At 39.1% G+C, this 23,026-nt stretch overlaps 2 protein-coding genes across 6 annotated transcripts in view; one reads left to right on the plus strand and one right to left on the minus strand.

The window, feature by feature from the left end:
- Positions 1 to 23,026, plus strand: part of AP1S2 (adaptor related protein complex 1 subunit sigma 2) — a 62,806-nt gene that overhangs the window by 32,627 nt on the left and 7,153 nt on the right. For 2 of the 5 annotated variants that reach the window (XM_054007124.1, XM_054007117.1), the window contains one exon: positions 5,501 to 8,637. The exons of 1 other annotated variant lie outside the window; for it this stretch is intronic. Coding sequence is in view for 2 of the 4 variants with exons in the window: in XM_054007117.1 (XP_053863092.1) it covers positions 5,501 to 5,548 (48 nt within the window). In the remaining 2 variants the exon portion in view is untranslated. Of the gene's footprint in view, positions 1 to 690; positions 2,219 to 5,500; positions 8,638 to 23,026 lie in introns of those variants that run through there. 2 more of the 5 variants (XM_054007130.1, XM_054007140.1) reach the window with 1 other exon arrangement.
- The window catches only part of ZRSR2 (zinc finger CCCH-type, RNA binding motif and serine/arginine rich 2), a 29,294-nt gene continuing 13,369 nt past the window's right edge, over positions 7,102 to 23,026 (minus strand). Inside the window, exons 8-12 of the mRNA XM_054007098.1 lie at positions 22,407 to 22,620; positions 18,110 to 18,165; positions 17,728 to 17,837; positions 16,024 to 16,507; positions 7,102 to 9,126 (exon numbers count right to left, since the gene is read on the minus strand). Coding sequence (XP_053863073.1) covers positions 9,123 to 9,126; positions 16,024 to 16,507; positions 17,728 to 17,837; positions 18,110 to 18,165; positions 22,407 to 22,620 — 868 coding nt within the window. The 3' untranslated portion in view covers positions 7,102 to 9,122. The remainder of the gene's footprint in view (positions 9,127 to 16,023; positions 16,508 to 17,727; positions 17,838 to 18,109; positions 18,166 to 22,406; positions 22,621 to 23,026) is intronic.

Raw genomic sequence — 23,026 nt, forward strand, 5'->3', positions numbered from 1 at the left:
CTGGTGCAGATAAACTGTTTGGTGGCACGAGCCATAATCTGATTTAAGGTAGTTTATATGGGTCCTTTCCACATGTAATGCACAGTAGAAGATCAGATAAGTTTATAAAGCTCTCAATATCTAAATACAAACATTTTAGCAGCATATTGTTACATGGATGTTGTATACATAAAGGAGCTGTTCTAACAGTTTGAAAGGCAGTCATCAATCTATGAATGAAATTTGTGGTGGGTATATAAAGGAAAGAGAAAAAAAAAAAGGGCCACTTTTTCTCAAAAAACCCCCAACAACCCCACTTGGAAAAATGATGACAGTGCTGTGTCTACATGAAGCTTTTTTGGAAATCTCACTGGGACAGTGCTGCTACTGGTAGTGGTGGAAGAGCTAATGCAGATAGATCTCCACCATGTTGTAACCCATGCCTTCTGGATCCGCTTATATTAGGTCTAGATGATATAGAGGTATAAATGCCTGTGCCCTGTCTTAATGCTCCCAGCATTATATCACCAGTGGAGGAGCATTAATGGTAATACAATGGTAAAATATTTTCCCCAAAGGGCTAGTGGAGACAAGGCTAGTGTGTAGTTCTATATTAGAGATAGTATTGTAAGAACCTTCTGGCAAGAATATTTATTGTATATCTGTCCACCTGTGTACTATGTGTAAGAATGTATACATTTCTTTTTGTAGCCACGTCATGAATACTTTAATGTCCCAGTGTACTAAATGACTTCATTCATCATGCATGCAGCATTTCAGAGAGGAGATAGACCTGACTTATTCATGGCAGAACCTTATCCTCAGCTTGGTGAAATCAATCATCTTGAACACAATAGACTATACCACAACCATTATCTTTGCTGTTGTACTTTCCTTCACCCCTTCTGTTTGTATATTCTCATGTCTCATCTTGATATAACTTGTTCTTGTCAGTATATGATCTCTTACTGTGTGAAAAGTTCCCAGTCTTATGTTTAACGTTTGTGTGGAAGTCATTCATTTGAATAAGTACATACTGTAACATTACTTAATCTTTTAAATATTTCAGCTGTGGTGTTACTTGAAAATACATATAAAATTGTAGTATACATCAGAAGTTTATACAGAGAAACTAGTGATCCCATGGAATAGTGTAAGGCTTATCTTTTTAAAGCGTGTATAGAATATATACATACATATGTATAAGCTTTATGTATAGTTGTAAAACTGCATACATCTCTAATGAAAAATGCAAAAGTAAAATGCATTTTCCTCTACCTTTACTTTTAATTTACTTTGAAAGTATTTGTTGGGGGTAGTGGTGATTTACTGTTTATGTATAGAGGTAGTGGGGAGAAATTGTTACGTCTGATCGTTGGCATTTAAGCTAGATAATGTTTTTGTAATATCACAAAATCTCAGAGTTCTAACATTCTGATTTGGGTTTAAAGGTTGAATACACTTGAGCATTTGTCCTCCTTTTATCGTAGTAATTACTAAAATTGTTACCTAAGTACATTCCTTTGCAACCTAATACTTCAAAGTTGTAACATTTTGCTTTTAATATTCAGTCATTAATAGCATATTAAAATCTTAATGCTCATTAATCAGTATTTGTAGTTTGAAATAAGATGTATTGAATCACAAAAGAAAGACTGCTACTTTAAAGATTTCTATTAAAATAACTATCCTGAGTGTTATGCAGATCCAAGATGAAGACATATACTTCACCCTATATTGTCCACTAAAAGTGAATGTTGTTGCATTTATATAGAGCTGGTTTATCTTTAAGGCAAAGATTACATTCATTTAAATAGAAAGGAACTGGTTAAATAAATCGACCACAAACAGTTTAAAATTTCAAAAGTGTTTCATATATGGTTATGTACTACATTTTAAATGTCTATTGACTTTAAAAAAAATTGGGGGACATGAAAGGGGAATTTTTGGATTTAATTTGCAGCATTCTGGGATATGTTATAGAAAACTAGATCATAGGGATGGTTTTCCATTTCCAAGTTTGTTACTCTTTTTTGTAAGACATTAACAGTTTGTGTGAACGTGCAGTTGGTTAATGCTACTTTAATCTGCATTCTCTCCTGACTGTTGGCTTAAAATGCTATGCATTGAGCTGTAATGAGATGCTGTTTCTCTTGTTATCTGTATACAGCTGCTTGCTTTTAAATGACTAGATAATGAATTAGCTTCCTGGCATGTCTGAAATAAAGTATTGCATGCATTTCTGTCTCATGTGAATGGCTTTTTTCTCAACTCTTGGTTCTGGTATTTCAAATGTGTATTTGTTACCTCTGTTAAATTCTGTATTGCAGATGCCTTATAAAATGTCGTAAAAAAAATTCCATAACAGCTAGATAAAAACGTATGGAAATGTTTTCTAAATCTAAAAAACACAAATAGAACTAAATATAGCATAGATCTTGTCCATGTTGTATTTAAGTCTTAAATTGATTCCTAAAGTTCATAACAAAATGTTTAAAAATATCAAAGCATCCTAAATTGGAATGATGAAGGCAGTTGGTAAGAATTCAGGATAAAATGTATCTGTCACAAGACTATCACTTATCGCTGTTGTACAATAACCATACATCATGATTTCCTTTGAGGTCTAGTTCTAGATTTTTAATAACACAGTATCCAATCAAATGCCATTTAATTTTATTTGAGTCATGAATGAAGCAATGTGTTTAACTACACAGGATCAGTTGGCTGGAAGAAACTTTATTTTGAGGATAGTAAAAACTTTTACAATTTAAAGATTATCTGGAATTTGAATATACAGTGGTAGAAAAGTTCCTTAGTGTACAAAAATTGAAGTGGCAACATTAATCAATAGTTACCGTGTAGTTTATTGTGAAAGAAGTATTTTTTGGTCATTTAGGAAATAATTAATTTCACTTCTGTAGTTGTAGGTTTTCAAATCCATTATAATTAAAAGTTAGAATCACAGAAATGTAGGGCTGCAGGGGACCTAGCAGACATCAAGTCCAGCACCCTGCTCTGAGGTTTACCAAGTAAACCTAGACTATCCCTGACAGATGTTGAACAATTGCATTAAAATAAACAGGATAAATTTGGTCATCAAGCTCCCACAAGCTTGCATGAGAATTTAACAATTCTATTTCTCTTAATCCAACCATAGGAATAAAGTTCAACCCTCATTTAGAATCTCATTTTCCCCCCTCTATTATAGAATAGAAATTTGCATAAGTATTTTTAACATTTTTATAATTGATAGTATGCCAAGGCTGTTTTACACCAGCTTCCATGTCAGTACGGGTCTGGGAATATTTAAATACTGCTTCAGTGGGAAAACACATCTGTGGGTGTCACATGGCTGGAAGTGAGATTTTATGTCCTTGGCTTTATTAGAAAGGGGTAAATTTTATTGAAAAGTGAGTGGACTGAAAAAATCCACAGGATTTTGTCTAATCAGATTGTAATAGCGTTGAGTGATTTTAGTCTCCTTTTCGTACTTAATTTCCAGCATTATTGATGGAGTTGTGTATACACTGAGTGTAGAATGGACCTCTTGGGTCAAATGTTGGGCTTAAGCTACTCAACAGTGTCCTTGCAAAGTACAAAAATACACCTGTTTCAAGTGAAGCGGAACTATCTTAATATTTAACTTTGTGCCTTTAATAGTAAATCAGTGTATACACATGCATTAATCTGAAGATTAAAAACTTGATCATTCTACGTATGACGCATATAGAGATTAAATGACTCATTTCTGAAGTGCTAGTGTTACAATACTAAACCCCTTGAATCAAATAGGTACAAGACTAGTCCACGGATACTTTTAAAATGATCTAAATATTCTGTAAAACTAAACTTTCTGAGGATTTGCTGTTTAATTGTAATCTTTCTTTTTCTTGCTTCATGACATGCCTTGTCTTAGGATGCTAAAGTAAGTTTTGTTTTTCATTCTCTGGGTTGCTTTAAAATGACATTGGTTTTGGTTTCAGAAAGAGACAGTATCTCTTTTCATTGACTATGATGTTGCTAGTAATTGTGGAAATGGACAGCCCAGTTTTTCTAATTGGCTAGATCTTCTTCCAGTTGCTTAGAAATAACTCTTCAAATCCCTGAAATGAAAATCGGATATAGACTTTAGTACAGTAACTCCTCACTTAACGTCCTCCCGCTTAACCTTGTTTCAAAGTTACGTCACTGCTCAATTAGGGAACATGCTCGTTTAAAGTTGTGCAATGCTCCTTTATAACATGGTTTGACTATCTGCTCTGTCCACTTCTTGTAAGAGCAGCAACTTGTGCAATGCTCCCTTGTAAAGTTCCTCTTCTCCACCTGCTCCCCCTCCCTCCCAGCGCTTCCCGCACCACCAAACAGCTGTTTGGCGGCACTTAGGACTTTGTGGGGGGAGGGGAGGGAGGGAAGGAGCAGGGATGCAGCTGCTTTGGAGAGGAGGTGGAGTGAGGGTGGGAAAAGGTGGGCCTGGAGTGGAGCGGGGACAGGAAGAGGTGGGCCTGGAGCATCCCCTGGCAAAGTCGGCTCCTGTTCTTCTCCGGGGAAGCTGCTGCAAAGGTGCTTCCTAGTGTCCCTGCCTGCAGCGGGCTGTGCCTGTGTGGGGTAAGCCAGGGGCACTTCCCAACCACAGTACAGTACTGTACAGTATACAATGTCTTTTGTCTGCTCCCCAAAAACTTCCTTGGAATCTAACCCCCCGCATTTACATTAAATCTTATGGGAAAATTGGATTTGTTTAACATCGTTTCACTTAAAGTTGCATTTTTCAGGAACATAATTACAATGTTAAGTGAGGAGCTACTGTATATATAAATATATTAAACACATTTGCTTTATTTGGTACAGGGAAAAGGTTGTCTTTGAAAATTTAGTGCAGTATCTTTAGGAAAGAACTGGTTCCAGAAGTTTATACCTGGCCTAGAATACTACAGCCCCAAATCTTGGGCTTCCCTTCACTTCAAGATTGGCCATTTCATCCTTCTCAAGTAGTTTTTGTCCAGTATACAATAGTGTCTCTAGCTGGGAGGGCTATTTTGCGAATTAATACTCTTGATTTTGCATGACTAGGACCTGTTGCTTCCAAAACTTAGGAATTTTAAAGGATTTAAAGGATATTGTATCTGTACAGTACATCAGCCATTTCATTTTTACTTGCAGGTTTTCTGGCGCTCTCCATAAAATATCACAAAATGAAATAATATTGAATCCATTACAGATTTTAAAAAAATTCATGTCTGTTTTGCTAAGTTGTGACTTGTTCCATGATGGAAGGTCTGTTGATTTATTTTCTTTTTAGTGTTGAGGTCACAAAGCTTACAAGCCATCCCTATAAACCATGGCAAACTTCTTTTAATAATCCTTTTAGAAATGCATCTGATGTCAGACACACACACTCTCACATTTTCTCTTACAATTTTTTTTAATTATGCACTTTCCATATTAACTTTCCACATATGAGCTTGTTTGCTAGGAGCACAGGATCTGTTTACCACTGTCTCAAATTTTCCCTCCACAGGAAGCAGAGACCCCACGTAGTGTACTTGAAGAAATTGGACTCACATAAATCTCCTTTGAAGTCTCCTGGTGTTTCACATACTGTAAATGTTCACTGCCATCATTTTAATGTTTAGCTAATGGTGTAAGATGCTGTTTGTCAGTATTATTGTTTTGCTAAGTTGCTTCATTCAGGCCTACAAGAAAATATCCCATTTAAAGTTTTTAAAAAAGGGAACAAAAATGTAAAACCTCCAAAAAGGATAAAAGAAAGGGATTTCAATTCAAGACCTCTCTCTTTGGTGCATTTGAGAAAATCATAGGTGACGACTTCAGTAATTATACTGTTTTATAAGCAACTGTGACTTAAGGAAACAAATGAATCAGCTTCAGTACATATTCATGTTTAACAGAAAGGAAAGTACATGTGACAACTTTAAATGTGAAATGTAACAATGTGGAACTTGGTTTTATGCAACCAAAGACTTTTGTTCATCTACATTTTATGTCAACATTTGTGAAAAATCTGCTTTTTTCAGTTAATACAGAAAGATTGGGAATTAACTGTTTACTATGGAATTTTTTTCATTATACCAAAGAACCCTATTATGATCTGTATATCAAACTGGTATGAGCTGTTAAGGTGGCTTCATTTTTTAGCAACAGAGCTGCAACCAGACCATTTGATAGAAATGGAAATATTCAATACAAAGATTTTACACAAAAGTACATGAGTTAAGGTATTAAAGGGAATGCCAATTATTTCTTACAATCTGCATATTGGAACCATCCTGTTTTTAACATCAGTATTATTGCTTAACCACTGTGGATTTATACCTAGATTATGTACTTTGCCCTTCTGACTATTCAGATGAGTAGATAGATAATGTAAAATATGCTGGGGTAGCACTTGACATCATGGAGAGGAGGGGATAACCTAAAGGGAAAGTTAAAAATGTGCAATTTAAAAGTTAGAGAGAGAAGGTGGGTAAGGTAATATCTTTTATTGGACCAACTTCTGTTGGTGAGAGAGAGAAGCTTTTGAGCTTACTACATGTCAGGTCTGAGAAATGTACTCTGAGGGTCACAGCTTAAATACCAGGAGGAACTGCCCCTTCTGTGGCTCTGCCCAAAGCCCTGCCCCCTGCCAAGCCAGAAGCTGGAGCAGGTTGGGAGCCGCGGACTCTCCACCTGCCTGGGGCTTGGGGGGGGGCCCTAGAGCAGCCCATGGTCTGTGTCCCTGCCCAGCGGGCCCCCTGCCGAGGATAGGTGGAGGGCTTGTGGCCCCCCACACTGCCCGCGTGGCTTTTACCCCAACCCAACTCCGGGCCTCAGAGCTGCAGCCCGGCTGTGGGAAGAGCCACACAGCCAGTCAGCTCCGAGGAGCTGTGGATCTTTCACCTGCCCTGGATGGGGGGCCCAGGGCTTCTCTTTGACACCCCCCCCCCCCCAGGCAGGTGGAGGGTGGAGAGTCAGTGGTGCAGCACCTCCTGCTGCCCACACTCCCCAGCTGGGCTCCAGCTGCTGGCCCTGGCTAGGGGGGCCTTTGGTGCAAGAGGAGGGGCAGGGGCTATGGCAAAAAAGTGGACAGGACAGGCCCATCTGCTTTCAAAAAGTGGGAGGGCCATAGCCCCCCCCCTCCTATTCCAGCACTGATGATTTTAGTGGGTTATAGATTGTTGTAATAAACCATAAATCCAGTGACAATGTGGGTGAAAACTTTTCTCAAAGCGATCACTCTATATCTGACCTTTCAGTCCTCATCCTCAAAGGAAACCTGCACAACACTTTCAAAAAGTGAGCCTGGGAGCTTAAATTCATAACTTTGCTAGACACTAAAAATCATGGACTGAACAGACACATTGAATTTATGGTTTATAACAACAATCTATATCCACTAACAACCCCCTTACCCAAGCTGCCTCTCCCTGTATTTCTTCCTCCCCTAGAACTGGAAGGGTGTTAACAGGCCACTTCACCTTGAATGGTCCATTGAAATATGTATTAACTGCTTATGCTATCTGTTCCACATTGTGTTTAGCTGTGACTTTTAAGTACATTTCTCAGATCTGAAGAGCTCCCTGTAAGATCAAAAGCTTCTCTTTCTCACCAACACAGTTTGTCCAATAAAAGATATCACTTCCTCCACCTTGTGTGTCTAATATTGTGTGACAGACATGGCTACAACACTGCATATAACAATTTAGAAGTTTTTATTTTGAACCCTAGAAACAAGACTAATGGCTTTGCATTTACTGGTATATTATGGTATGCTCAATAGGGGCATAAGCATCTATTTTAAAAATATTTTATTAACCTGCTACATTGATATACATTAATGTCCTGTCACCGTACATGCAGGTGACATCCATTGTGAAATTACTAAGCTTAAGCAAACAAGTGTTTGTATACAGTACCACCAACCTAGTTTACGCTGAGGTCCTATTGAAAATTACTGAGTGAGTTTCAGCATGTAAATGAACAAATAAGGGTAATACACCACAAAATGTACTTTGTTCATTTATTTTGACAGTTATAGGTGTTTTGCAATATAGTCTACACTTTAAAGTATTTAGTCTTATGAGATCTCTGTACAGAACTCTGTTCTGTTGCTGAGAAGTTAGTGCCATTTTTTCTGCAAATTATATGTGGAGTAGCAAAGTTCTACTGTGTGTATCTGCAGTGATCACAAGGTGAGTGTTTTTCTAAGCTTGCTGTTATATTGGAACTGACCATAGGCTCCATAACATTTCAGTTTGCTCACTTGACGTAAGCAGTACCACACATTTGCAGTATTCATATCCACTCATGTCATGTACAGAACACAGGCCTCTCAAATCACTAGAATATCATGTTTGTATAAGGTACACAAGAGCCCTGTTCTGCATTTGACTCATGTAGAATATGCAAAAAAAGAGGATACACAACTGGTATGGGATGGCCTGCTGTTTGTGCTGTTGAAGTGATTGACATTTTAAATGAAGGAAATTCAATCTGAAAGCAGTTTTATATGTGTTTAAACAAACATGTTTCTAAGGTTTACGCTGTCACTTGTATGTGCTAGGCTGGATTAAGCTTTGTTGTGATTGTGTCAAAACCTGTGACCACTGTCTTAGTATCACATTAATTTAATTGTAATAAATGTTCATTTTTACACCATTTCTGTGTGCTTATATATAATCAAAGGTTTAATATTTTTGCAGGGGGAAGGAGATAAGTAAAAATAATGCACAATTAAACATTACATCACTTGATTTGCATCAAACTTTATTAAAAAAAAGTGTAATATGTACTCAAGATTCCATTTATTTACAGCTATTAACAACTTTACAGAAAACAATAAGTTAGCAGGTAATTGAAAGCTTAATCACATTAAACATTTACTGTAAAGAAACTTCATCTAAATGAATATTCAGGTTAAGCTATAGTGCTATTTCATCTAAGAATTAAAGCCAAAAACACACTTACTGAAGGTGTTTTGGATAATACAAACTTAGCATTCAATTTCTTGACTATAATAAAGGGCAGTTCAGTACAGTATACACAGTCCTAATTTCAGTGAAAGTGTTTCTCTAACTGGGAGAAGCCGCCACTCATTTTTCAAAAAGGGAGCACTAAGATTCTTGTCTGAATTCCACTTGGCTTTACCTGAAGGAAGAAAGAAATATGGAAAATCATTAGTATCCTCACTTTAAAGGGTTTCTGCCAAGGATAAGATGAAAGCAAGCTTAAGTGCAAGAGTAAGTTTCTCTACTTAATTGTCCTTTTCTACTCCAGCTATTGCCATACAATCTGTGCTGTGCTTGAAATACTGAGCATTGGACTCAAAGAGTTTTCAAGCTGAATGCCTCGCAGAATATTTTTCCAAGTGTTGAAGGATAGACTGCGAAACAGCATTTAGGGGTATAAATCAACCTCAAACTAACATCACTTCTCTAATTTATAAGCAGGGTTCTGCTTATTCTGCCATGCTGCAAAAGTTTCCTCTATGGGCCAGCTGCCATGGAAATCTAGTTTTCCTGGCAGTTTGGACTCCATCTTTTGATCTCATTTGGTACCAGGACGGTAAAAGTTTTGTTCTGCCTGCTTGACTTTACTTGCCTTATAAAGCAGAAGGATGTTCTGTTTTGTATTCATATTTCAGTGAAGTGAAAAACCAGAATCTTTACAAGGTTGTGTTAGATTTCTCTGTCCAGGGTATGGTAAACTAGTGCTGCCATTTATCTGTGACTAACTAGAGAACTTGAACATACACCCTTGCACCCTACCTTCCTTCTCTTCCCTCAAAGCAACCCTCTCCCCCAAAAAATGTTGCTTTAGCCACTTGTCCCCCTCTTCTACCAATGTGTTCTCTACTTGCTTTCCCTTCTATTCATATCCTGTGAAGCTGGAACAAGGGCGAGGGGCATATGGACTCCATAGCTTATAAGAAGGGATGCTGATTTTTGCAGCATGCTAAAGTGGAGCGCTGTAGCTTGCTAATAATCTACCCCACAAAGGCTTTTTTGAAAGAGATTCATAGATAAGGCCTTGAGAGACCATTAGTATCTAGCCTGACCTGTACAACACAAGCCATGCTACTTTCCTGCATTAATTCCTGCTTGAACTAGAGCATATGTCAGAAGAATCCAGTATTGATTAAAAATGCTAGTGATGATCTACCACAGCCTTGCTAGCTTATGCAATGGTTAATTACCCTTCTTGTTAAAAATTGCATCTTTATTTCTAGGGCTGTTGATTAATCACAGTTAACTCATGCAATTAACTCAAATTAATCCTGATTAATCACAGTTTTAATTGCACTGGTAAACAACAGAATGCCAATTGAAATTATTAAATATTTTGGATGGTTTTCTACATTTTCAAATATATTGATTTCAATTACAACATAGAATACAAAGTGTACACTGCTCACTTTATTATTTTTGATTACAAATATTTGCACTGTAAAACTGATACAGTATTTTTCAATTAATTTCATACAAGTACTGTGGTGCAATCTCTTTATTGTGAAAGTGCAACTTACAAATGTAGATTTTTTTTGTTTGTTAGTTACATAACTGCATTCAAAAACAAAACAATGCAAAACTTTAGAGCCTACAAGTCCACTCAGGCCGCCTCCTTGTTCAGCCAATCTCTAAGACAGACAAGTTTGTTTACACTTATTGGAGATAATGCTGCCCACTTCTTATTTACAATGTCACCAGAAAGTGAGAACAGGCATTCGCAGGGGACTCTTGTAGCTGGCATTACAAGGTATTTACATGCCAGATATGCTAAACATTCATATATCCCTTCATGCTTCAGCCACCATTCCAGAGGACATGCTGATGGCATTCATTTAAAAAAAAATGTGCTAATTAAATTTCTGACTTTACTTCTTGGGGGAGAATTGTATGTCTCCAGTTCTGTTTTACCTGCATTCTGCCATATATTTCATGTTATAGTAGTCTCAGATGATGACTCTGCACATGTTCATTTTAAGAACACTTTCACAGCAGATTTGACAAAACACAAAGAAGGTACCAATGTGAGATTTCTAAAGATAGCTACAGCACTTGACCCAAAGTTTAAGAATCTGAAATGCCTTCCAAAATCTGAGAGGGACGAGGTATGGAGCATGCTTTTCAGAAGATTTAAGAGACATGTTGTCTGGAATGGTGGTTGAAACATGAAGGGACATATGAATCTTGGCGCATCTGGCATGTAAATATCTTGCAACACCGGCTATAAGAATGCCATGCGAATGCCTGTTCTCACTTTAAGATGATGTGAACAAGAAGTGGGCAGCATTATCTCCTGCAAACGTAAACAAACTTGTTTGAGTGATTGGCTGAACAAGAAATAGTACTGAGAGCTGCTGCCATGCAGTATAGCTGCAGTTTTTATTTTTTGAGGCAGAGTACAGTGAATGACAGAACTGAGACCAGTGTCTCTCACTGTTGAACAACTGTGTAGCCTTTAATACAATAATTGTGGTAATGCACAAGATGGTCATCATCTGTACTGAGAAAATGACTCTTGTCTTTAAGCATGAAAGGCAAAAGTTAGACCTGAAAGATTACCAAAAATGTCTTAAACTTTTCCTGCTACTGCTATGAACTGGAGAACCGAGAGGGCCAGAAGAGATGAAGGGCCTGATTTTCCACTACCCTGCATCTGGCTCAGTAACGCTGAGCTTTTCTCTGAAGTATAGCCATGAAATTAGTGACATGCTCTGAAGAAATGCTGCAGCAGTACAGGAGCCCTGTTTAAAGTACACTCCACCAGGATTATGTCTCACTTTGGGGTGGGATCTTGTCAATGGCCTACACTCACTACAGACTGCTTGAAATGCCCTTATTCTGGGTGTGTGTATGTGTCTGTGTCTGTCTTAGAGTGTAAGCTCCATGGAGCAAGGACTGTCTCTTTTTGTACAGTACCTAGCAAACTGGAGCCCCTCAGTGCTACTGTCATACTCCTTTAGGATACCACATGATAGGAGCTGTACTACTGCATTTTGTAAAAAATCTTCATGAGCTGTAATGGCAGTAGATATACACATCACAGAAAATCCATCCTCTGAATTTAGTTCCTTCCTTGTTGAGCCCTTTTGCTATTTCCCTTGCAAAATTTAAGCTTACATTAAAAAAAAACAACTTCAGTTTTGATTTCAAATAAAAATAATCACTCACTAACCTGTAGTGAATTACAAAAAAGCCATGCACATGACTGTTTGTGAGAAGGCTTCAGAATCATTCAGACCTCACTTAGGTGTTATGGGAAACAGTAGTACTGAAACATGAGGTATGAAAGCAGTTGGAAAATGAATGCTAACACCTCAAAGCTGTAGCGGCAGTCTAGTTTTTAGTGCTGAATGCATACCCAAATAGCTTAAATGTGGAGGAAAAATACAACAGTTAGCACCTGCTGAATGCACTATTGCTATTAACCACTGATGCACAGTCAAAGCTTTAGAAGAAGCTGCACCCTCAAGTCAAGGCTGGAATAAATATTTCTTTTTCTATTTAATAGTGTGGCTATAAATAAGTATCTGCATTATGGGGGATAGGCTCCCAGCTCCTCTTGAAAAAATCAGTGGGAGTTAGGCACCTAATTGCCCTTTGAAAATCTCTCCTTAAGTATTGTATCTAATTTATACCCCAAGATTGTACTGGTTTCAAACATCCATTTGGAATGCAAATGAAGATTTTAAACACTAATAGCACCCCATCTATCAAGATTAACCTTGATTTCTAGAAGTTATTTTATTACTGCTTCGCATGCTCCACATAGGAAAGCGTATAAGGAATTGGAATGAGGAAGTCATTCCTTGTGCGTTGGAGGTGGCACTATGTGAAAGAAAATGTAGAATCAAATAAAGTAAAAATCTTAAATGAATCCACATGTTCCATAGAATCTATATGGATAGTAATTCCATGCTCTAATAAGAATATAACAGTAGGGATCTATTATTGACCACCTGACCAGGACAGTGATAGTGTCGATGAAATGCTAAGGGAGATTAGAGAGGCTATCAAAATAAACAACTCGATAATAGTGGGGGATTTCAATTATCCCCATATTGACTAGGTATATGTCACCTCAGGACAAAATGCAGAGACAACGTTTTTCAATACTTTAAATGACTGCTTCTTGGAGCAGCTGGTACAGGAACCCCACAAGGGGAGAGGCAATTCTTGATTTAGTCCTGAGTGGAGCGCAGGATCTGGTCCAAGAGGTAACTATAACAGGACTGCTTGGAAATTGTGACCATAATATAATAACATTTAACATTCCTGTGGTGGGAAGAACACCTCAACAGCCCAACAATGTGGCATTTAATTTCAGAAAGGGGAACTATGCAAAAATGAGGAGGTTAGTTAAACATAAATTAAAAGGTACAGTGACTAGAGTGAAACCCCTGAAAGCTGCATGGACACTTTTCAAAGACACCATAATAGAGACCCAACTTAAATGTATACCCCACATTAAAAAACACAGTAAAAGAACTAAAAAAGAGCCACCGTGGCTTAACAACCATGTAAAAGAAGCAGTGGAAGTCAAATCCTAGTGAGGTAAATAGAAAGGAGCATAAACAGTGCCAAATTAAGTGTAAGAATGTAATAAGTGCCAAAAAGGAGTTTGAAGAACAACTAGCCAAAAACTCAAAAGGTAATAAAATGTTTTTTAGGTACATCAGAAGCAGGAAGCCTGCTAAACAACCAGTGTGGCCCCTGGACGATCAAGATACAAAAGGACCACTTAAAGACGATAAAGTCATTGCGGAGAAACTAAATGAATTCTTTGCTTCAGTCTTCACGGATGAGGATGTTAGGGAGATTCCCAAACCTGAGCCGTCCTTTGTAGGTGACAGATCTGAGGAATTGTCACAGATTGAAGTGTCACTAGAGGAAGTTTTGGAATTAATTGAAAAACTTAACAGTAACAAGTCACTGGGACCAGATGGCATTCACCCAAGAGTTCTGACTATAATGTCAATATTTAAAAAGGGCTCTAGAGGTGATCCCGACAATTACAGACTGGTAAGTCTAACATCAGTTCCAGGCAAATTAGTTGAAACAATAATAAAGAATAAAATTGTCAGACACATAGAAGAACATAACTTGTTGGGCAAAAGTCAACATGGTTTCTGTAAAGGGAAATCATGTCTTACTAATCTATTGGAGTTCTTTGAAGGGGTCAACAAACGTGGACAAGGGGGATCCAGTGGACATAGTGTACTTAGATTTCCAGAAAGCCTTTGACAAGGTCCCTCACCAAAAGGCTCTTATGTAAATTAAGTTGTCATGGGATAAGAGGGAAGATCCTTTCATGGACTGAGAACTGGTTAAAAGACAGGGAACAAAGGGTAGGAATAAATGGTAAATTCTCAGAATGGAGAGGGGTAACTAGTGGTGTTCCCCAAGGATCAGTCCTCGGACCAATCCTATTCAACTTATTCATAAATGATCTGGAGAAAGGGGTAAACAGTGAGGTGGCAAACTGTTCAAGATAGTTAAGACCAAAGCAGACTGTGAAGAACTTCAAAAAGATCTCACAAAACTAAGTGACTGGGCAACAAAATGGCAAATGAAATTTAATGTGGATAAATGTAAAGTAATGCACACTGGAAAAAATAACCCCAACTATATATACACAATATGATGGGGGCTCATTTAGCTACAGCTAATCAGGAAATAGATCTTGGAGTCATCGTGAATAGTTCTCATGATAAATTCATGGATGTTAAGTCCATTAATGGCTATTAGCCAGGATGGGTAAGGAATGGTGTCCATAGCCTCTGTTTGTCAGAGGGTGGAGATGGATGGCAAGAGAGAGCTCATTTGATGATTATCTGTTAGGTTCACTCACCCTGGGGCACCTGGCATTGGCCACTGTCAGTAGACAGAATACTGGGATGGATGGACTGTTGGTCTGATCCAGCATGGCTGTTCTTATGTAAGTCCTGACAGCACTATAAGTATTAATTACTCTCCTATACATACTTTATTAATTTCTTCAGCCACTCTGTTCCTTAGTTAACAGCTCCTGTGTTTTGGTTTATAGCAGGGGCAGGCAATCTATGGCACGCGTGCCAAAGGCGGCACGCAAACTGATTTTCAGTGGCACTCACACTGCCCGGGTCCTGGCCACCGGTCCGGGGTGCTCTGCATTTTAATTTAATTTTAAATGAAGCTTCTTAAACATTTTAAATACCTTATTTACTTTACATACAACAATAGTTTAGTTATATATTATAGATTTATAGAAAGAGATCTTCTAAAAACGTTAAACTGTGTTACCTGCACGCGAAACCTTAAATTAGAGTGAATAAATGAAGACTCGGCCCACCACTTCTGAAAGGTTGCCGACCCCTGGTTTATAGTATCCCTGTAGTAATCTTTAGTCCTTACTTCACTTCAAAAAATAACAACCCACTTTAGATTACCATGCCTCAACATTACTGCCTTGATTTATGCCCAAGCTCACAATCTCTACAGCTAGCGCAAGGAGCACAGTATTGAATATCAAGTGGGCTACCACTGAACCAACCACCTGTGCACTCCCTCTTGGTATTTTTGTTCTCCGGGCTTGAATCGCTCCTTCCCTCAGCAGGACCACCTCAGTGCTGTTCATATATGCAGTGCTGGCTCAGTGTCACTCGCAGGTGAGGCAAAGTGACATTCAGAATCTTAATTTCACCCCCATATTCCTGCTGTGCAAGCACTGTGTGCAAGCAGCAACACAGGGAGCTTTCTTCCACGGTGGGGAGAATTTGATCCCTGATCTCCAGCTGATCGTAGGATACATTCAGTTGTCTAGTGCAACAGGAAGGATTTACACAAAATATTGAATTCCCATGACCCTGTGGTAAATTTAAATAATTAAATCTGTACCATCTTTCTTAAACTCTTAATTCCTCCTTGGATCATACTCATTTTAATACAAGATATACCCTAATGTAGTACAACATTATTCTTGGTACAGAGCCATCTACTGCACACATGGTATCTTTGGTAACACTACAGTTGCTCAAGTGGCAACTCCTGAAAGAATTCTCACTTTTTGGGGAGGGGTTCATTACTTCTTCCTCTGCTATTTGACCTCTTTTTGCCCCGACTCCTGGACCGAGAGGAGCTTCTACTTCGGCTTCTACTACGACCACGTGTACAACTACGGCTTCTGCTGCGACTACGACCTCTCCTCTTCTTCCCTCTACTATGTGACCGCCTTCGTTCCCAACTTCTTGACCTGCTAGACCGCCGTCTTTTCTTGCTCTTGTAGCTACTTTTTTTCCCCTCTGATTCTCCATTTCTTTTGTAAGAATGATCTGGGCTGGGGCTGCTCCGTCTTCTTGACTTGCTGTAATAGTCCTCGTGATAGCCTGTTCTGTTTCTCCTTTCAGAGTTTTTAGCTGACTGATTGGTCCGTTCAGGAGAAATATGTATGTCTCTATTGGCCTCCCAAAACTCATTGTGTGGATTTCTGAATACGTGAAGAAAGTTGCAGTGTTTCCCTCTTGGGCATTTTTGTCTTTCAAATAAACCTGCAACAGATATTTTTATTTTTTTAAAAAGAAGGTTACTGGTAATATTATATAAAGGCAACAATTCTATTTTTTTTAATGTAATGTCGGCCATTTTAATTAAATATGTATTTTAAAAGATTTGTTGCACTTAATCTTTTGTTTTTTTCCACTATAGATATTCATACCATGCCTATCAGCCTCATCTAAAGGAAAAACATACTTCAATTCTTTTCAAAGATTATACTTTAACCTTAATCATGAGACACATCCATCCTGATATTAGTTTTAGCTTTCAAACATTCTAGTATGTCTTATGCTAAAGTGAGCTAGTAATTTTATAACTTAACTTTCCTTAACTAGTTATGTAAATTGGGCAGGGTAGGTGTTAGTTAAATCTCAGGGATTTTAGGTAAGACATGAGTAAACCAGCCATTAATCTGCATGGACTGGCCCCTTATAGCCTAAGGCTGGGTCTACACTACCCGCCTGAATCGGCGGGTAGAAATCGACCTCTCGGGGATCGATTTATCGCGTCCCGATGGGACGCGACAATCGATCCCCGAATCGACGCTCTTACTCCACCAGCGGAGGTGGGAGTAAGCGTCGTCGACGGGAAGCCGCAGAGGTCGATTTTGCCACCGTCCTCACAGCGGGGTAAGTCGGCTGCGATACGTCTAATTCAGCTATGCTATTCACGTAGCTGAATTTGCGTATCTTAAATCGACTCCCCCCTGTAGTGTAGATGTAGCCTAAGTGCTATCCTGGAGGTAAGAATTTTCTGTTCAAGATAAATACATTTCGGATTGTAGCAAGACTGAGGTAACAACTAAATATAGTTAACACTGATCATAATGAAAAAGCTATGTTTTAACGTTTCAGAATCAATTAGGTTGCTGGCCTAACAGATATCCTGTCTATTGTACAATCATCTGTTATCCCAAAGCACTCTTCCTAAAGGTTGAGGGTGTTACTGCATCCTAACTACAGTCAGTTTCCTAAATCCCCCCGGCAGTGTCAGTTGGACACCATATACACTTCCTGCCCAAAGCTTGTGTAGTTGAGTTAGTGCATGTTTTCAGTTTGTCGCCTTGCACCACAAAAGGTTTCTGTACTGTAATTTTATGTGGATCTCTCGGATTTGAAAGCCTGTAAGACATCACTTCTTAATCTTTCAGTTTTCTAATAAGCCTTTCAGTAATGAGAGACTTTCCCTTTTATAAAGGTTTATCCTGACATACCACATATAGCAGTTTTCCACCTTGTCACTGGGCAAAATTCACACTGAAGCTGTCGTCCTGCATACCATCGTCCATTGAATAGAGTAAGGGCTTCTTGACAGTCTCGCTCCCTTTAATTTAAAGATAAGGCAGCATGTAGCATTAGTGGGATATCATTTAAATTCTGTTCTCTACCAAATTTGGACTCTTACTACAGTGTGGGGAAGAATCACTTAGATAAAATAGGGTTTAAGTGACATTCAAATTTAAGTAAAATGGAAATATGGAATTAAACCTTTTAGAACCCAACAGGAAAAAGTAAAATTTTATACTTGGGTACTGCTTATGATCTAGGAGTATTTAACTTTCAAGCGTCATAAAGAGTTAACTGCAAGGCACTTACGATTGGTACTGAACATATACATTTCCCCGCAGGTGAGGCTCAAAGTTGCAGCTGACCTAAGAGGAGATGAAATGTTAGATTAAAGCTTCTGAAAAACTGAGAGATCCACATAGCTCATTAGTGATGGAACTATACTCACCCCAATTTAGCTCATACCTAGGGTGACAAGAATGTAAAAGTATTTTATTTATCAATTCTTCTGGCCTGGTTTTCACATACAGGTTTAATAAAACTGAACACTTAGCTTTGATTAAATAGAAGTTTGTTTAAAAAAAAAAAAAAGTATTTGTGGTATGTTTGAACAACATTTAAAATGGTTTGCTTTGATGTTAAACATAGGACTTTTCTTTTCCCCTGTAGCTGACAGCTTTTAGTTGAACACAGACACACACACGCATCTCCTCATACTACACCTCATGCTCTGTTAATCAGGTTCTGTTTTATTCTCTAGAATGGCACCCTGGGTAGGCAACACTGATGTGTCACCACATGATTAATCCTCCTGGTTACACGGTGTTCTGGCCAGCTGGACTGTAAGAAGGCATCACCAGTATTACAAAGGCAGTCAACACCAGCTGGACTTTTAATAGCTAACGATAGTTAGTAGTAATAAATGCTAGAAGTGCTGGAGCTGCTAATGCGCATCATTAGACACAAATAGCACTTATAGGAGAGGAAAAACTGACAAGACAAGGAGAAGAATGAACAAGGAGACGGAGAAAAACAAGAGAGGTGAAAAATCAGATATGAAAAAATAGCTACAACACGTATTTCATCAGACAAGCAATGCTGGCACTGGAAAAGTTTGATATTTTGGGAGGTGGTGGGAGTAACAGTAAGAATGAAATCCCCAGAAGTGTAAAAAAATGTTGGGGTCACCACCCTTTTAAATATGAGATATTCCAGCTCTGAAGTGGGCACTAAGCACTAATTCCTAAATTCACATAAAACCATCTCAATCTGACTAGGAATAAAGAGAAGGACAGGAGAAAGAAGGCTATTATGCAAATAGCTCTTAAATATTTAGCCCCTGCTGTTGTTTTCTTTCCTGTACTGTACCAAAAGTTGATTTCATTCCATTGAAAGTGATTTAAAAGCTCTTTTGCTGGCATGGTTTTGTTGCACAAATAGATTTCTCTAATCTTTGTGAAATTTTACATAAAGGCACATTATTTCAGATTTAACTTACTGATCAGACATAAGTTACCCAGGTTGAAAATGCTTAGGATAGGAATTTTCAGACAGATATAGGTGAAATACTTGAATAAAGAGAATGTGATATTAGCTTATTAGTAAGTAGTGATACAGTCAACATTTCTGGTTCAGACACTGTAAAATAACTCAAAGCCATTAGATCCAGGGTAGGCAACCTATGGCATGCATGCTGAAGGCGGCACGCGAGCGGATTTTCAGTGGCATTCACACTGCCGGGTCCTGGCCACTGGTTCGGGGGACTCTGCATTTTAATTTAATTTTAAATGAAGCTTCTTAAACATTTGGAAAACATTATTTACTTTACATACAACAATAGTTTAGTTATATATTGTAGACATATAGAAAGAGACCTTCTGAAAACGTTAAGATGTATTACTGGCATGCAAACCCTTAAATTAGAGTGAATAAATGAAGACTTGGCACACCACTTCTGAAAGGTTGCCGACCCCTGCATTAGATATAGAATGGCCCCACAGCAGCATAATACAGACAAGCTTTTACCAATAGTGTACCATAGATCACACCATTGACATGCAAGAAATAAGCCGTGTGCACACTAGGGAATTTTATAAAAATACTGACCCGTGCAAGTTAACCAATGGTAGCTTTAGTGTTGACAATGCTCTTAAACACTTGAAGCTGATCACCATGTTAGTTAAACCTGATGAAAAGCAGGTTTAATTGCCATGGCAGTACAACTGGGACTGGCCTTGGGAACACTGTCTATACCTGGACTGGTGGGAATTTGTTGTTGTCTTGTCCCACAATAATTATATCAGGCATGGAATCTGCGAATGAATTAGGTCAGTGTTTCTTAAACTGGGGTTGTCGCTTGTGTAGGAAAGCCCCTGGTGGGCCAGGCCAGTTTGTTTACCTGCCCCATCCGCAGGTCCGGCTGATCGCGGATCCCACTGGCTGCGGTTCGCTGCTGCAGGGCAACGGGGGCTGCTGGAAGCGACGGCCAGTTAGTCCCTCGGCCCGCGCCGCTTCCAGCGGCTCCCATTGGCCTGGAGCAGCAAACCGCAGCCAGTGGGTGCCGCGATCGGCTGGACCTGCGGACGGGGCAGGTAAACAAACCGGCCAGGCCCGGCCCGCCAGGGGCTTTCCCTACACAAGCAGCAACCCCAGTTTGAGAAACACTATATTACATGACTCCTACAAAGTTCTTTGTAAGGGCTTGATGCAAGGTGTCAAATCCATACAATATTACATTCAAAGGCATAGGTGGTTGTGAAAGCCTGCTCCTGAAACATCTTGCAGAGTGCATATATCTTGGTCCTGTGTCTGCTGATGTTCATTCCTACAGTGTCCTTACTCTCACAATAGTGGATGTTATTTTCTGAAATCCTTTGATATCAGAAGATCTTGTCTTTCATCCATTTATTTCAGCTAATATTTTCCTTGATAAGGCATCAATAGCCTCAACCATTGTCATTCCAACGTGAGTTTCGGATCTTCCAACTTTGGCCAGATCATCAGCTAACCCAACTCCTGTATATACTACTGTGCAATGAAATCCCATAAAAAGTCAGTGTATTGCCTTGCTTTCTGATCCCCCAAGCCTCATTATCAACAATGCAATTCACAGCGTTCAGGTGGGAATTTTGTTTTGTAATACAATTCCCAACAATGGACAGGTGTATTGTACAACAGGAGAAAAATATTTTTGAGGAAAGGAAAGGTAGAGAGTCCAACTAAAGGAAAGAGGGTGGAGGATAAAAATGGAAAACAATCATGACTGGTCATGAGAAGATATTTCTCTTTCTTGGAATAGATCAGAATTAAGGCTGTCAGAAAAGAAAATTGTGGTTTTTTTTGGTTCAAAGGTTGTAGCCAGAGTTGATTAAAGTTGCAGTTTTGGTGTGGAGGGCCCTGTGCTCTAGAGTTGGCCTCAGGCACAGAGCCCTCTGAAGGCCTGTGGGGGGCTGCAACTGCTGGGGCTCCGCTGTCCCAAGCCCTGTGCCTGTGGGAGGCACAAGTCCCAGCCCGGCCCCATTCACTTAGGCCTCCCCAAGCCCATCCTCTGATGCAGCTGGGCAGCCACAGAAAGCGAAGTCCTCAAGATCACACAGAAGCTCCTTCTTGGCAGGCCTAGCTCACATCACTTGGTGGAGGCAAAACTGCGTCAAGACAAAGTGCAAGGCCAGCACCAGCAGGGCTGAGTGCAGGCAGCAGCACTCACCACAGAGCTTGGGCGGTGAGCAGGACAAGCCTCCTGGGAAGCCTGGCCTCAACCAACATGGATCCATGGCCCCATCCTTCTCCTCATTGGCCTCCGCCCCCACCTGCTCATGACAAAGGGGCAGCCGGGCCAAATTTGATTGAGTGGCACTGCAACCTGGTGCAGGCGGTCCACCACCAATCAAACTTGCAGCAACTATAAAAAGCTGGTGTTTGGTCAAAGCTGCAGTTTCTGCTACAAATTCTACCATTTCTAACTGGTCAAGTACTATTCAAACATTTTACTTTCATACTAGTTCAATTTGTCAAACAAATATTTTTCTGCTCTTCACCAAGCCCTAGTAGCAAGTTACATTTTTTAAAAGTGAATTAAACAGAAAGTTGACTGTGTTCTAAATAAATCAAGCATATAACCATTTTACTCCATTAAATTGCCCTGGGCATAGATTGTAAGGGGAAAGGGGGGGAAGGTGAGGGACGCACTGCCATGGCAGCACAGCTATCTTTACTTTGGCTACAAGGCTTAGTCCTTGGGCTAATAGGTAGTTGGTAAAATTTTCCAGCCCTGAAAATGATCTGAGAATCTGCTGGATTGCTCGGAAGCTTAGTAAGATGGGGGCTGAGAAATAAGCAGACTGTTTCAAAAGGTAATTTTATAGATATGTTGTGAGTTTGTCCCAAAATAAGTTTTGGGAGGGATTTCATCTGTAACTTGAAGAAATACAATCCTCTGGGATGACACAGAGATTAGTTTACAGGTACCATCAGAAATATGCAGTTTGAATTGAGAAACTGTACATTAAACTTAGCTATGGCATATTCCACAACTGAGATTTACACTAGTCAAAACTGGCAAAGGAACAATGAGAGGTGATGATTATCATTGGGCTCATATGCATACCTTGAATTGAATAACCTTTCCCACATTCTTGAACTCAGGCAGTACATCTTCATAGAAGTCTAAGAACTGCTGGTACGTTTCCTCCTCACTGTATTCAAGACTCGCATCTGTATCATAGTCATCTCTTCTACACTGCTCCATTCCAAATGTAACAAACATACCTCTGATCAGAAGCGTCTGACTAGATGTTGGGTAGTTATGTTTGCGGGAACACCTATATAATTTATGGTAAAGAAAAAAACACCCCACTTTCAGCAAAGGCTACACTGCTAAAGCTGCAAACATTTGCTATTTCTAGACCCACTAACAGCTCTGAATTGCAAGAAAATATTCTAAAAAGGCGCTTCATTAGTGTAATGATGGGAATCAGCATATTTCAAGGAGTAAAGCAGGTAATTCAAGACAAGTTTCCTGATAGTTTTAAAGCATCCTGCCATATACAAATGCCATCAGTGTTCACAAAACACACAAAAAATCATCAGTTAGAAATTTCAAAAATGATGAAAGGCATTTATTCAAATGCTGCTATTTTGAAATATCTGTTCAATTTTTGAAGGGTCTTGCAAGACATTTTAAAGTCTTACTTCTGTAAGAGCCCCTCCTTTCTTCTCTGCAAAATT

Source organism: Malaclemys terrapin, chromosome 1 (assembly GCF_027887155.1).
Source record: "Malaclemys terrapin pileata isolate rMalTer1 chromosome 1, rMalTer1.hap1, whole genome shotgun sequence".
Lineage (NCBI taxonomy): Eukaryota > Metazoa > Chordata > Testudines > Emydidae > Malaclemys > Malaclemys terrapin.